This window comes from Phoxinus phoxinus (assembly GCF_949152265.1).
Source record: "Phoxinus phoxinus genome assembly, chromosome: 13".
In the NCBI taxonomy this organism is placed as follows: domain Eukaryota; kingdom Metazoa; phylum Chordata; class Actinopteri; order Cypriniformes; family Leuciscidae; genus Phoxinus; species Phoxinus phoxinus.
Window position 1 is genome coordinate 13,134,083 of NC_136888.1, and position 14,379 is coordinate 13,148,461.

Consider the following 14,379-nt stretch of genomic DNA (forward strand, 5'->3'; position numbering starts at 1 on the left):
TGGCAGCAAACACTTAAGATGGGTTTGGTGCACACAGGGATAAAAAAGTACCCCATGTGTAAAATGAAATACTCTGCTGTATATTTACTGCTGTGGGCCTAATTTTCTGCCAGAGGTCCTGGACATCTTGTTCAGATACCTGGCATCATGGATTGGATCAAACACCAACAGATAAAAAACAATTTTGTGGGTGCCAACAATTTTGGCCATGACTGTATACATGCAATAAAGATCAAATGCTAATCCCTGCCCGAGGGGCATCTTTCCCTTTCTCTTCTGCAACCATGGACACATGGTGAGTCATACCCAGTAAACATTACCTAGGATAGGAGACACTATTGAAAGTGAAGTCGAGAAATTTAGTAACAAGCTGAGAATACAGATTTTAACTGGACTGCGTTCGGCAATGTCAACCTTGATGGTATGTTTGTGAACTGAAGCAGTGCAGCCTACGTGCTGAAGGAAAGTCTTCACAGGGAGGAGAACAAGAATGCCTTTTCAGGGATCACAGCTCTATATGGAGGGTGTGGGCTCCTTGTCATGAGCTGTGGTTGGTCCGTCCTTTGGACAGATGTGGTGTAATTGGTGCTTCCATCACGCTTGAAGCGTTTGCCATCTCCTCCGACGCCAAGCACTCACGTCGAGCCTCAGGTCCTACAACCACCATCAGCGCCTGAGCAGATAGATCCAGTGGATCCGCCTCCGGCCTCAGATCGTCTCGCTCCATCTTGGCCCGTCGGCTCCACCTTGGCTCCTCCCACCTTCGGCTCCACCAGACACCCTCTAACTTTCGACTCGACCTGGTTCCCTCGTCCAACCGGTTCCCCCTTGGTCAGTCATCACACCACCTTTGTCACAGACTTGCGTGCCGACCGCTACGCTCCGTTCCTCCACCCCTACGACAACAGCGGGCTCCTCCTTCCCTTCGAGTACACCTTGGTCCTCCATCACATCGGCATCGCCTCAGTCCTCAGGCAGTCTGGCTTCTCCTCAGATGATCATCACTGCGGCATTGCCTAAGCCTTCCGTGCCAGCAATGTTGGTTGGTTGCTTTTTACTTTTTATTTACAGCTCTCCGTCTGCTCCCTAGGATCCATTGGCTGTCGTCTCTTGGCTCTGAGTCTGTGCTTTTAGACGGATACCATCATCGCCGCCGGTGTCTCGTCATCCGTCTGTCACTAATTATAGCCACCTGATAAGTGGCTGGTAAACTAGACTTTCTAAATGTAGCTGCTTTTTTAGAAAGGAAAATTTAAAACATGAAAAAGAAGAATTATGGGAAATGAATAAATTATTAATTATTTACTGCCATTGTGTAAATATGTAATCATGTAGGCCTAATCAATAAAAAAAGTAACTGTAGTCTGATACATTGATACATATTTTAAATTAAATATAATCTGATTACAATTAGGCCTACTTCATTTTTGAAATAGCGCTGTTAGAGGTAAATAAGGTAAAGTACGGTAGGCTACTGCCCCAGGGACAAGCTGTTGTAAAAATAAATAAAAACCTTTCGAAAAGCTTGTCATTATAAAATAGCCCATAGAAAAATTACATAGCAACAGTTGCATTTTTTTTGCGAATAGACCTACGTATGTCAGGACGTGGATGTGGTCTCTGCCCACTATACACTGCACAGCCCATACTGTCTATGTGCACAGCACCTTACAAACATTCACCATGGTAACCAGTGTCTGGCAACAACAACAACAACAACAACAACAAATCATCTTGCCACTGTTGATGACATGCAAAAAGAAAACCAAAGAGCGAATCTGAATGCACTTTTTTCACGTGAAACCCATTAGATGTTTTTGTGACTGATTATCTAACATAAAATAAAGCATAAAAAGTAGCAACTCATCTTAATTCAGTCAAAAATGTGCAACCCTTATGAACAGTGCAAGGAAGGAGATTCCATAATAATTATTACTGTAATAATTATTATGGAATCTCCTTCCTTGCACTGTTCATAAGGGTTGCACATTTTTGACTGAATTAAGATGACTTGCTACTTTTTATGCTTTATTTTATGTGCGGGCGGCAGGAAACTTCACTTTGTGTGTCTGCGCCTTGTATACAACGTTATATAAAGTTTACAGGACAACTTGGTTGGCCAGACATCAATAGGCTAAATTTTGATATGGTAGACTATAATTATTTATTATGCGTGCTATTAAATGTGTATAAGCCTAGACATTTAGGTTGTGATTTTCTAAGTCTGTTGAAGTCGTTTCACAGCCAAGCCACTAAGTGGCGATATACAGAATATGAAACAGAAGATACATTATTTGTTACCGCCAGCTAGCGGGCGGGAGGTGCAATTACACGCAGCAGCCTCAATAAACTGTCTGTGTCTACATAAACAAACATCAACCTGGGGATGGACAAAGTTCCTTAGATAACCATTTGATCACCACCTTAGATCACCATCCAACAATATTGTATAACTTTTTTTACACATTCATTAAGCGCTAAAAAAGGGTTATTTTGCTCTAGGCAACGGGATTCTGTAAACTTTTCCAGCTGTACGTTACACATTGTCCAAACTGGATTTACTGTCGAGCTAGCAGGCTAAAGGCAAGTATTACTCTGAACTAATATGCAGTATTAGGACGGATGTTTTACAGCTGTCAACTGCTGTTTTCAGTCGTGTATTTTTCGGACAGCTCGTTGTTTAGACTTTTCGCTAAAGTGCTGAAAGATTAGGTTTTGTTCAGTGTGCCATGTGTTAGTTTAGCTCAGAGATTACGTATGCCATCTGGATTCATTAGTTACTATGATTTTACTATGGTAACAGCTACCATATATGAGTAGCTACATATATGATATAACTACAATGAGATTTTAGCTGAAATGTTGATGTAGGTTCTTACTAAATAATTAGTGAATTAAACAATCTATTAGTAAATGAATAAATCTAATAGTAACGTAATGTAAAACATTAATACAATCTTTGTCGTTTGTAATTATAGGTTTAAAGTGTGTTTAGGCTGCTATTTTTCATAACACCATTCTTGTATTGATCTAACCATGCTTATAGTTAAATTATGTATAATATGCAAGAATCATGGTTCATTTAAGAGGCTAACTGGACTTCATATAGCCAACGTGCAAATGCTCTTATTGCTTTATTTTAGACTTCCAGTGGATTTCCTGATATTAAATTCAACCGCATCTGCAACATCCATATCCTGTAAATGGGGAACAGTGCGCTCAAAGCTCATTTGGAAACATCTCAGAAGACTGGAGTCTTTCAGCTGACCGGAAAGGGTTTGACAGAGGTACTAATAGGCTTGTCGTAATCACATTCCCCACTCAGATGCACTTAGCAGTGACATCCTCATGGATTATTGACAGCTCATGTGTCTTTGTTTATATAGTTCCCAGAAGAGCTGCAAAAACTCACCGCAAACCTGCGGACAGTTGATCTGTCCAATAACAAAATCGAGGTGCTTCCAGCGTTCATAGGAGGCTTCCAGCAACTCAAGAGTCTTACCATAAGCAGCAATAAACTGAGTAAGTGTTGACAAATATCTACATTAAGATAAACTTAACATTCTATATATTTAAACAATTTTTGTAATGTTATTGAAGTTCTTTGCAATGAAAATATAGTTTAATACGCAACTAATTTTAACTCTTTTGAATGTTAGAATTAAGTAGCCTCAATTTGCTTCTGTCCTTCTGGACATAAATTACATCTGTTGAGTGTTGAATAGGCTTGTTAGTATGGTATGGTACATTGTACAGTGACTATTTCTAAATGACCCATTTTTGGGTAGTAGACACCTAACATGCCTATAGGGGGTGCACACACTTTTTTGGTCTGGTTCTCAAGGGAGCACCTGGAGATGCTGCTTAGTACTCACACTTTACGCGGCACACTTATCCTACAAGCTGTCTAAATGTAAAATAACAATATTTGTTCACTGTAGAAATTAAATCTAGGTTTATCTTTGTTAAAGCTGTATTTGTATTTTATTTTATTAACATTAATCACATAGACAACAGCAGGAATATTAGGCTGCTGTCACTTTAAGACCGAATGCACCGAATATATTGACACACATCCGGTTACTTTCTCAACTGTTCACTTATGACATAAACGAGAGAATACTTGCAGAGACCGGTATTTTAACACAATGTTGTGTGTATGTGTCCATTCAATCTGCAATTAAACACGAAAGAGGAATCAATTCTGTGTTCGAGTGCTGTCTGAAACGCAGCTTATTTTCCTCTACTACAGTGTCTACACAATAGATTAAACACACATATTGCAAAGAATTGCCTGTTTTCTACTATATGAACCCTTAAGCACTCCATCAATGTGTGATTTTTATTGTGTACAGCCAGTCTACCAAATGATATCGGGAAACTCAAGAAGCTGGAGACTCTTATTTTAAATGGGAACCAGTTGAATCAGCTTCCTGCGTCAGTGGGTCAACTGAAGTCCTTGCGCACCCTGAACCTCTCTGGGAATCACTTCAAGGAGTTTCCCACTGGACTCGGCAGCCTTCGCCATCTCGATGTCCTGGACCTGTCCAAGAATCAGATCCATGTGGTTCCTGCAGAGGTGGCCGAACTGCAAGCCATTGAAATCAACCTCAATCAGAACCAGGTGAGTTTTTAGTCCATTGCATCTAGGAAATGTCACGTCATGATACAGGGGTGTCGGGGTGACGTGTTTGTTCTGTTTCAGATTTCAACCCTGACTCCAGAGGTGTCTCGCACTCCCAGGCTGAAGGTCTTACGGCTGGAGGAGAACTGTCTGGAGCTCTCCTCTATCCCCATCTCCATCCTCACAGAGTCCCAGGTGTCCCTGCTGTCTCTGGAGGGGAACCTGTTCGAAGTGAAAGATATACGTGACCTAGAAGGATATGATAAAGTACGTTTGTGTCAGTTTAGGCTACTCTTTTTCTCTTTAATGGCATCTCTGGTTCCACGATGAACCTTTAGCATCTGTGGCACCTTTCCATTCCACATAAGGTTCTTTCTTTCGGGGCTTTCGCACCAGAGGAACCTTTTCATTGTTCCTAGAACTAATGGCTGAAGTACTCGCTTTTTGGCACGATCGCACTGCAGGAACTAGGAACGACATTAGTTCTAGGAATGCTTTTGGAGGAACTAAATGAGCTCCTACTTCAGAGTAGGCTCTAACCCGGCACAATAGGAAGTACCAGTGATGTTAGTGTACACAGCCGATCGCACGCTAAACACCAACTTAAAAAAAAAAAAGCTGTGTACACGTATATTTATATGTGTATTTATATTTATATATATTTATTCTACAAACTAACTCTATGAACATGGAAAACAGTGATAGATGGACGTCTTAACCTTTACACTAAGGAGTGTAGAGTTTTCTTCTATGGCATTGCTGCATAAACCCTCTTTTAGAATCTTAATTTTTATAGCTATACATTTTGTCTTTAATACGAAAATAAAATAACTTTTGTTTTTAGGTTATATTCCAGATCCGATGTTTACTGTCAGCTTAGTTTTGTGCGTCTCGTCCTCTATAAATATCACGGTTTTTTTCCAAGATGGAAAATACCACAGTTTAAGTTTGAATGTAAAACAAAACTGGTCTAAGTATTTATTTTTGAAACAAAGTCAAATCCCACACAATCTAACCCCGTCATTTCAGGAATGTGTAAAAGGAAAGTCCAAGAAGAAATCTAGCTAGGAATTGAACAATTCAGTTAATTTTATTCATACTTGACAATACAACTTGCCTCTAAGGTACCTGGGGTTAAAAAGAAAGAAAAAGCCTCAAATATAATGTAGTTTGAGTGATTAATGCATTTTGGACCCTTTTTCTACACCTCTAGTTAGTTAGTCCACTTGGGATTGGTTTGCCCAAAACAGATCTTACTTCCAGGCATAAATGGTGCCAAGTGGCTATAAAAATTACACCTAGAATTCGCTTACTGCACCTTTAAGACAATATTCAGCCTAATAATGATCTAGATTAAGAAAGCCATTTTAAATTCTTATACTCTTTCTTACATAGTCAAATAATGACTTGCTTTTATCTTTCCCTTTCTCAGTACATGGAACGTTTCACTGCAACCAAGAAGAAATTTGCGTGATCAGTCCGAGGCTTCCTGGACCTGTTATCTGCGCTGGGCTTTAGCGTAGAGAGGTTCCAGCTTTGACCACACATGAACTTGGCCAGACGGGAATGGGAAAAAAGGTCAGGACTGCTTCACGGCGACGGCTCGGAGACCACAGGCCTGCTGCTCATCACCGTTACAGTACAGAGAGCACATGTATGAATCCCTCTATGAACCGTGCATCACTCTTTCTTTTGCAAAGATTCTATAAACTGAAATATAGTGCTGAGTCTGCTTTATGAGGACATTCACACTGGAGAATGGTTTCTTTGATTTTTGAGCGCACTAATGCCACGTCTGTTTTAACTAACATATTTTACGTCCTGTAGCCCTTTGCAATGCATTTATTGATTGTTTTAATGCTTTAGAGTTGGAAAGTAGCCTATTTCTAACAATTAAATCTACTTTATTATTTGATTACACACGTTTATTTAAGCTTTATTATGTAAACTGTCGTGTAACAGTATTTCGATTGAACTGTGATCTCGAAACTTCCGTTAAATAATATTTGTGATATTTATGAAGTAGCCATTTTTTTCTAACATCAAAGGCTGCATTTAAGTCTTAATGTTGAATAAAAACAAATGCCAGTGGATATTTATATTTTTGTTAATACAACAATACACAACATTCAGTTTGAATTTGCTTTTACACATTTATATTCGCTGCATGTTTTCTTTTCTTAAGTGCAGAAACCGAAAAAGGATTTTGGTGAAGAATTATGTATTTTCATGCCATTTTCAGATTGCAAATCTAATTCTTTTTGTGTCTACGTGTTAATCTATTACTTTACTCAACTCTGTTTAACTAAGTGTTTCTGAATATATGCACATGAATTGTAATGGGTCAATTACAAACATTTAAAGATGTAATTTCACAAGCGGAATTATAACAAAAGCAGTCATTGGTAGCTTATACTTTCATGTCTTCTCAATGTACTCTCACCTAAATATTTTTACGCTACAGCATTTAGCCGCAGAATAAAGCTCGCATTCTATTAATGCCATGCAATTGTCAAGCAAATTACACCTGAATGTCCTCCTCAGGATTAATAAAGTACATCTATCTACCTGTACAGTATTTTTACGTGTGATTACTGACACACCAAGACTACCAACTTGCAGTTTTGTGTATAGTGCATATATAAATACTCGTATAACTCACTGCAGAAATGTTATGTTTTTAATCAGTTTTTTTTTTCTTGTTGTCCAGTGGAATCGTCTTACAATTCATAAATCAAAATGCATTTACTTGAGATGCAAAATGACTTAAAATATGAAGTCTTGTTTTCTGTGAAATTGTTTAAAATTATGTGATTAAAACAAGAACAAATATCTGCCAATGTAGTCAGAAAAATCTATGTAATTCAAAGGGAGGTTTTCATAACTCATTTACAGATAAAAGCATAAATTCACTTAATTTTGTTACATTTTTCAAGACATTTTACATTTGCATCTTTATGAATGGCTTTATGAATTTAAGACTTTCTGCACTGATTTAAGACCCGCGGTAACCCTTTGACCTCTTAATTTTTTTTTAAAGCATAGTTGTGCTTGGTCTCAATTGGTTTATTTGTAATAGTGCAATGAAACATGCCAAATTGTGCGGACATCATTTTTGGCCTGGACTGTCATACACACAAAAACAAGAGAGAACCAAAGAAATATCAATATCTGATTACACAGCAAAAATTATATGATTAATAATTTATGACATGTCTTTACATTGATGTAACTCATCAAAATAAGTTAAGCAATTTTTTTTATGTTAAATATTCAACTCATTTTTTAAAGTCAGTTTAATGTAATTTAATTTTAATGACTTAAACATCCAAGTTGATTGTACTTAAAAATTTAAGGCAGCATGCTTTGCTTGCTTATGTGCTTTTTCCTGAGATTTTTTGTTTTTCTGTGCATTTTTTATTATTTTGTCAGATAAATACCTTAAAGTTTAGTGTTTTGTTCTTCCTTCATATTTAACATTTTTGTTTTAGAAAATATATTCCTCATATTTTGATGGTTTAATCAAACTTGTAGTGTCATTAAATATAAAATATATTTATACCAATATCCCCTCTAGACCTCACTTTTGGCCACTACTTTATGTATGATTTAAGTCTTGTTTTCTCTCCTTCATCTTGTGCTGTATTAATGATCTGGCAAACATTATCTCATAGAAAGGATAATACTATGACTCCACACTCACTAAATTAGTTTTGCAAAGATTATATAACTCGTCTCTTTTTTTAACTCATGGTATTTCTATTCTAATTAGACTATTGAATTGTGTCATATAATAAGGACAACAAAGCACTATGATATTGAAATGCTGTATTTGAGAGTTTGTTCAATGTGAATTAATAAGAAACTGACAAAAATACATTTAACACAGGATTTTCAAAAGTATGGATAAAACAAGAAATGTAAAACAGGCACAGTACAACAACAAACCAAAGGGTGGTGATATAACCCCACATAAAAAAAAAAAACACACAACCAGAGACCAAAGACGAAATGTACATTACAATGTATGATATAAAGTATTCATGGCTTGACTAGACTGTAAATAGAGCAGCATCAGATCACATCTTCTTAGAACACAATGACAGTAAACTGCTGTTTAGAGGCCTGAGACTCTGAGAAGTTGTGATAACGTCTTGTTTATTCACTCCTAAAAATACTTAATATATCTGTATTTCATAAAAGATGTTGGACGAGCAAGAGTCACCAAGGATGGAAACTGTCATTTGTATATTATGAACACAGTGATGAGGCAGAAATGTAAAAAAAATAAAAGTAGGATACCATTTGGTAGCTTGACACGGCATTACAAATGACTACCGGTACACATCAGAACTGGGTTCAAACGCCATTAACTGAGCAGAATTTAAATGGAAAATGAACCCAGTCGTCAGAATACAAAAGTAAAACACCTCATTGTATTAAAATACATGGTTGAATTTGTCCGGCGTAATAATCTTACAAACGGTGTTGCATTGAATATACAATAAAATAACATCAGCTTTCCCCACATTTCAAATGACAGACAATAATACACCAACGCATCTGTTTTTAAACATCAAAAAAGGTATTTAAATCATGATATACTGTACATATAATGGCACTATTAAACATTTCAGACTTCAGACATCTGATCAGATCTCAGGTATAGATCAGGCATGTTTTATGGAGTATTTGCCTTTCTGAAGCTGAGAGATGTACAGTTTTGACTTGCTCCCATCGACTCGTTTGAACCAGACTTCGTCATGATTGATTGTAGTTATTATAGCACTGTTTTGAAAGAAAAGACAGAGGAGAAAAATGCTGCAGGATAATCGATATGAGCTTGGCAATTCAGCGTGTCTGGGTAAGGAACCCTCACCTCGTAGGATACTCGTCTTTCTTGACAATGCATATGGCCTGTCCGCGGCTGTACCAATCCCCGTCGTAAAACAAGCGTCCATCCTCCGAGCGGGCATTGTGCTGGTGTTTCTCACTCTTTGAAGAGACTACAACAAATTACGCAAAGTTCTACGGTTACTGATATAACGCATCCTGCAGTACTAACCATACACACATGCTGTGTCTATAATTAACTGCCATTATAATTAACTTATGCACCGAAACTCCAGGAAGTTTCCCCGAGCAAAAGGGACAAAGTACATGGTTCAAGGTCACTATAGTAAAAGGGACATTTTAGAATAGTTTACCCTGATTCGGATGAACTCTGTTACATTTGTGCCAAACGTATAACCGTTACAGCAGGGGGTCTAGAGGTTAAAGATCTGGGTTGGTAACTGAAAAGTTCAATGTTGTAATCACTCAAGATATGATACATAATTACATACATTACTCTTCAAGAATTTGGGGTCTTTTATTCAGCAAGGACATCTTTTTGTCCGAGGACATTGAATGACAATCAATCAATCATCTAAGAATCCTGAATCCACAAAAATATTAAGTAGTTTTCAACATTGATAATAAAATAAGACATTTTTCTTGAGCAGCAAATCATCATATATGATTTCTGAAGGATCATGTGACACTGAAGACTGGAAAATTCAGCTTTGCATCACAGGAAATAAATAACATTTTAAAATAGATTAAAATAGAAACGTTTCACATTTTTACTGTATTTTTTATTTTTAAAAATGCATCCAGAAAATACTTAATTCAAAAACATTTGTAAAAAAAAATTAAATATTGCCAACCCCAAATAAATAATGTAAATACTGTATAAATGAATAATATATTTTGCTATAGTTGTGAATATTAAATATATCTTACCGTCAGTCTTTACTCTGTGAGGTCCTAATGTTGCCATGGCCTACAAGATAGTAACATGATACATCACTTACAAAATAATAAAAATGCCTTCCCATAAAAAAGAAGAGTTTCTGACAGTCTAACCTTTCTAATAGCAGTCCAGTCTTCCAGTATATCCAGGTCTTGCAACATGTAAACTATATATGGCCGTGAACACGTTAAGAAACTCATAAATCATACTGTTATTCAAGCAAATTCTAGATAGATTGTAGTTTATTGAAGCCACGGAATACATTTTTTTTTACGATAATTGTGACTTTTTATCTAACAATTCAGACTTTTTTTTCACAATTGCGTGATATACAGTCACTATTGTGAGTCATAAGGTCAAAATTGCACGATATAAACTCACAACTGTATAAAGTCTGAGGAAAAAAAGAATTGCAGCTTTATATCTTTCAATTCTAACTTTATAACACGCAGTTGCGACTTTAGCTCAAGCAATTCTGAGAGAAAAAGTCAGAATTGTAAAAAATAATAAAAAGATAAAAAGTCGCAATTATCTTTTCTTTTTTTTTTGATTCCATGGTGGAAAAAAGCTTCCATAATGCATGTTGTAGTAAAGGATATCTGACACAACCACAGGCTTTTTCTTTTTGTCTGGACTGAATGGATCTTTCTTCTTGTTTTTTCTTGATTGTAACTCATCATTCCAGAGCTCTATAGGGGAAATATGACAAAGAGTGCATAAATAACACAAAAACACAAAAATTGTGAAAATGTGTGACCGTATTATCAATTCCAGTACCTGAGGTAATATCTATACTATGGCGGTCTTCCTCCAAACGTCTGATCTTCTCCTCCAGTTCACTCTGAACCGTATCAAATAATAAGAGTTTCTCACTCTAGAAGAACAAAATTGAACCAAATTAGAGTTACATTTAAAGTCACAATGAAATCATAACTGGCAATAATTCTTTCTTTTTTTGAAAATGTATGTTCCCTCATTCATCAAAATATCATGCCCTCCCTTTGCAGCGACGTCTCTTCTCTGATGATGTGTTTACTGGCGCAAGGGCGGGGCAACCTGTCACTCACATGAGATCAACCAATAGCAAACAACAACCATCCAATCAATTCCCCATGGACAGTATCAAGTCCCGCCCAATTGTTTTTTTCTTGTTCGAGAAGCCGTTTCACTCGGATATATGACTCGCAACTTCTGTTTCATGCTGACTTTAATTCTGAAAGTGCATTTAAATAGATGCATGCTTCAAATCTGGAAACTGACTAACAGCCTCAAGCAATATAAACACTTCTGTATGGCTCTATAATGATTTCAAGCATGCACCATTGTTTAAGTGACAGTGGATTACATCTGTAAATCTCACCTCCCAGTGCTGGAGCGCTGCTTGGGTTTCACAGTCGTATTTATTCTTCACTGATTCCAAGCACAACTCTCTGTAGATCCCTATGCGTGAATGTATTATTTAATCAGTGAGATAATGCACTTTCTTACCTAATAAAAATCACTATTTCAAAGAACAAAAATCCCACGTTCGGGTTTGGACTGACCTGCAACTTTAGTTCTGACTTGCATATTCTCCTGAAGAGTTGCAAGAGGTTCCAGGTACTCGGGGGCCTTTCCTGACATCACTTCCTGGAGTTTGGCGTCAACTTGACTGAGTCTTTCTTTATATAACCTAATAAAAGCATGCAAACTTAGTGACCAATGTGGGAAAGTGGAAAAATGCACATTTTTGAAAATAAAAATAATAGTAAATTCCACTTTCCACAGATTAAATTCAAACAAGAAGATTGTACATACTGGTCTTTGAGGTCAGTGAATTGTTTTTCTAGATTGGTCATTTCGTCAAGGCATTCCACCCTTCTCCTTTCACAGTCCTCATCGTCCATTTCTGTAATTAAACAGATTGTCTATTTCTTCATATTTTTAAAGTAAATTAGAAGTAACCAAATCAGGCACAGTATGTGAAGTGGACTGTCAACTGACTTGCAGGCGCTGTCAAACAGGGACCAGCAATTGCCCAATAATACATACCGGTACATAAAATATTGTTATTATTGTCTCGTTGTTTTATAGACAGACTATAGATAGATAGATAGATAGATAGATAGATAGATAGATAGATAGATAGATAGATAGATAGATAGATAGATAGATAGATAGATAGATAGATAGATAGGTGTGAATGATTCGCACCTGAACTTTCTCCATCCTCGGAGACAGAAGAGCTCTCAGTATCCTCATCTTCTGAAGTGCTCCCCTCTTGCTCTGCGAAATCCACCTCCATCTCTTCATGGTTGCTCTCCTTCTTTTCTCTCGAGTGCACTGGCATCCTGTCTTTTATTCGACTAAGATTACCGTGAAAGCTGTGAACTGCTTCTCACCTTTAAATCAATGCTTTTTGTGAGAATATGTTTTTGTTAGCTTGATGTTATTGCTAAAAACAAAACAGATACATATAGATGAACCATGCTAACAACAAACGTTTAAATCTTGCAAATGACTTGTAGTTGTCGTTTAGTCTGAATTTTATTAAATCGAAACGGGGAGCTTTTGCTTATTAAGTAGCTTAAGCTGGTTTAATATTTTTGTAAACCATAAAAAATCTCTTTTTGCTTCATTAAGCCATGCTACTCTGTGAAAAGCTGGGACAGTGGCGCGGAATGTGAGCTGTTGTAGCGCTTCTGGGGTTTGTAGTTTTATGGTGAAACATGTATCCACGGTAATATGGTTCATAGTGATCTGGAGAACTACAGTTCCCTGCCGTCACTCGTCCTGTGGAGAGCGTGTTTACTACTATAAAAACAGGCTGTATAAATCAATGGACGACTGGATGAAATGATTGTGTTATTTTCATTGTAGCAAGTAAACTTCTAAATTCTCATTTATTATTACTTGATTTATTTTGGAATAGAGTTACTGCTCATACAGTTTTATTTTTAGACAACTTGATAATTAAAAAATAATACTGAAACCAAACATTATTAAATAAACCTATTTATTCTCAAAGGAATATGGCACAAGATTAAAGGATATAATATAAGGAGAAGACATATATTATTTTAGAAATTATATTTTTTTTATTAAAACAATGAAGATGGAGTTTGAATTTTTATTATGGTTTTTTTTAATGTTTTTTTTTAACTTGTTTGCTTGAATAGACTAGTATTCCTACAGAACAAGTTTATGGGGAAACAACTTACAACAAATATGTACTACTGTACTACCTTACATTTATTTACTTATTGAAGTGGATGATTTAAAAAATATATAGGCTATTTATTCAAAACTCACAAATGTGAAACTTAGGAGTGAAGTGTGCAGACTTCTGCATATGAATCGACACAAACAAAACAAAGAAGTTGAATTCATTATTTCATAATATATTGTCTTTCGTTTGTAAAGTATAATTTATATTCACAATTATACAATACATAATACTGCTAAAAAACTTTAACAACATTATAATAAATGAAAAAGAGAGTTGTTTTGAATGTTTACATTTTTAAATGTTTGTTGTTTTTCAGTCAGCCTATTTGTCATTTCCCCCTCAGTTAAGCAAATATAAATTGACCCTTCACTAAGTCACAAAGGCAAGAAATATAATTAAATATAGAAAAATAGAAATTTACCCTTCACTAAGCCACAAAGGTAAGATATATAATTAAAAATAGAAAAATAAATAGCGTAGCAATATTAGAATAGCGTACATAAAATATAAACACATAAAATATTTCAAACAAGAATACAAAAATATAACATACCTCGTTATAGCAGTTTAGAAATGTCTTACACCTTTTAATCATCAAATATAACGTGCAATTATCTATTTTTACATAAATTATGCAAAAACACTGTTTATGAATGTAAAATAAAATAATAAAATAACATTGCTCTTGTCGGGTGTGTTTCTGGATGTGTGTGGCTGTGCCTCGGATGACGTCTGAGCGTTGGATGACTCTGG

General features: G+C 36.1%; 2 protein-coding genes across 2 annotated transcripts; one reads left to right on the forward strand and one right to left on the reverse strand.

Annotated features, from left to right (window-relative positions):
• The first annotated feature begins 2,305 nt into the window (after window positions 1–2,305).
• lrrc57 (leucine rich repeat containing 57) lies at window positions 2,306–7,197 on the forward strand. The gene is made up of 6 exons (XM_079633943.1): window positions 2,306–2,583; window positions 3,144–3,287; window positions 3,387–3,522; window positions 4,356–4,624; window positions 4,706–4,891; window positions 6,057–7,197. Exons 2-6 carry the CDS (start codon window positions 3,204–3,206, stop codon window positions 6,096–6,098), a joined length of 717 nt encoding a protein of 238 aa, XP_079490069.1. The 5' UTR covers window positions 2,306–2,583; window positions 3,144–3,203; the 3' UTR covers window positions 6,099–7,197.
• A 1,240-nt stretch (window positions 7,198–8,437) lies between these two features.
• Window positions 8,438–13,101, reverse strand: brms1la (BRMS1 like transcriptional repressor a). The gene is made up of 10 exons (XM_079633937.1): window positions 12,612–13,101; window positions 12,216–12,306; window positions 11,963–12,090; window positions 11,779–11,858; window positions 11,196–11,292; window positions 11,018–11,107; window positions 10,532–10,596; window positions 10,409–10,448; window positions 9,504–9,630; window positions 8,438–9,412 (listed from the first exon to the last, which is right to left on the reverse strand). Exons 1-10 carry the CDS (start codon window positions 12,745–12,747, stop codon window positions 9,295–9,297), a joined length of 972 nt encoding a protein of 323 aa, XP_079490063.1. The 5' UTR covers window positions 12,748–13,101; the 3' UTR covers window positions 8,438–9,294.
• Between the last annotated feature and the right edge of the window lie 1,278 nt (window positions 13,102–14,379).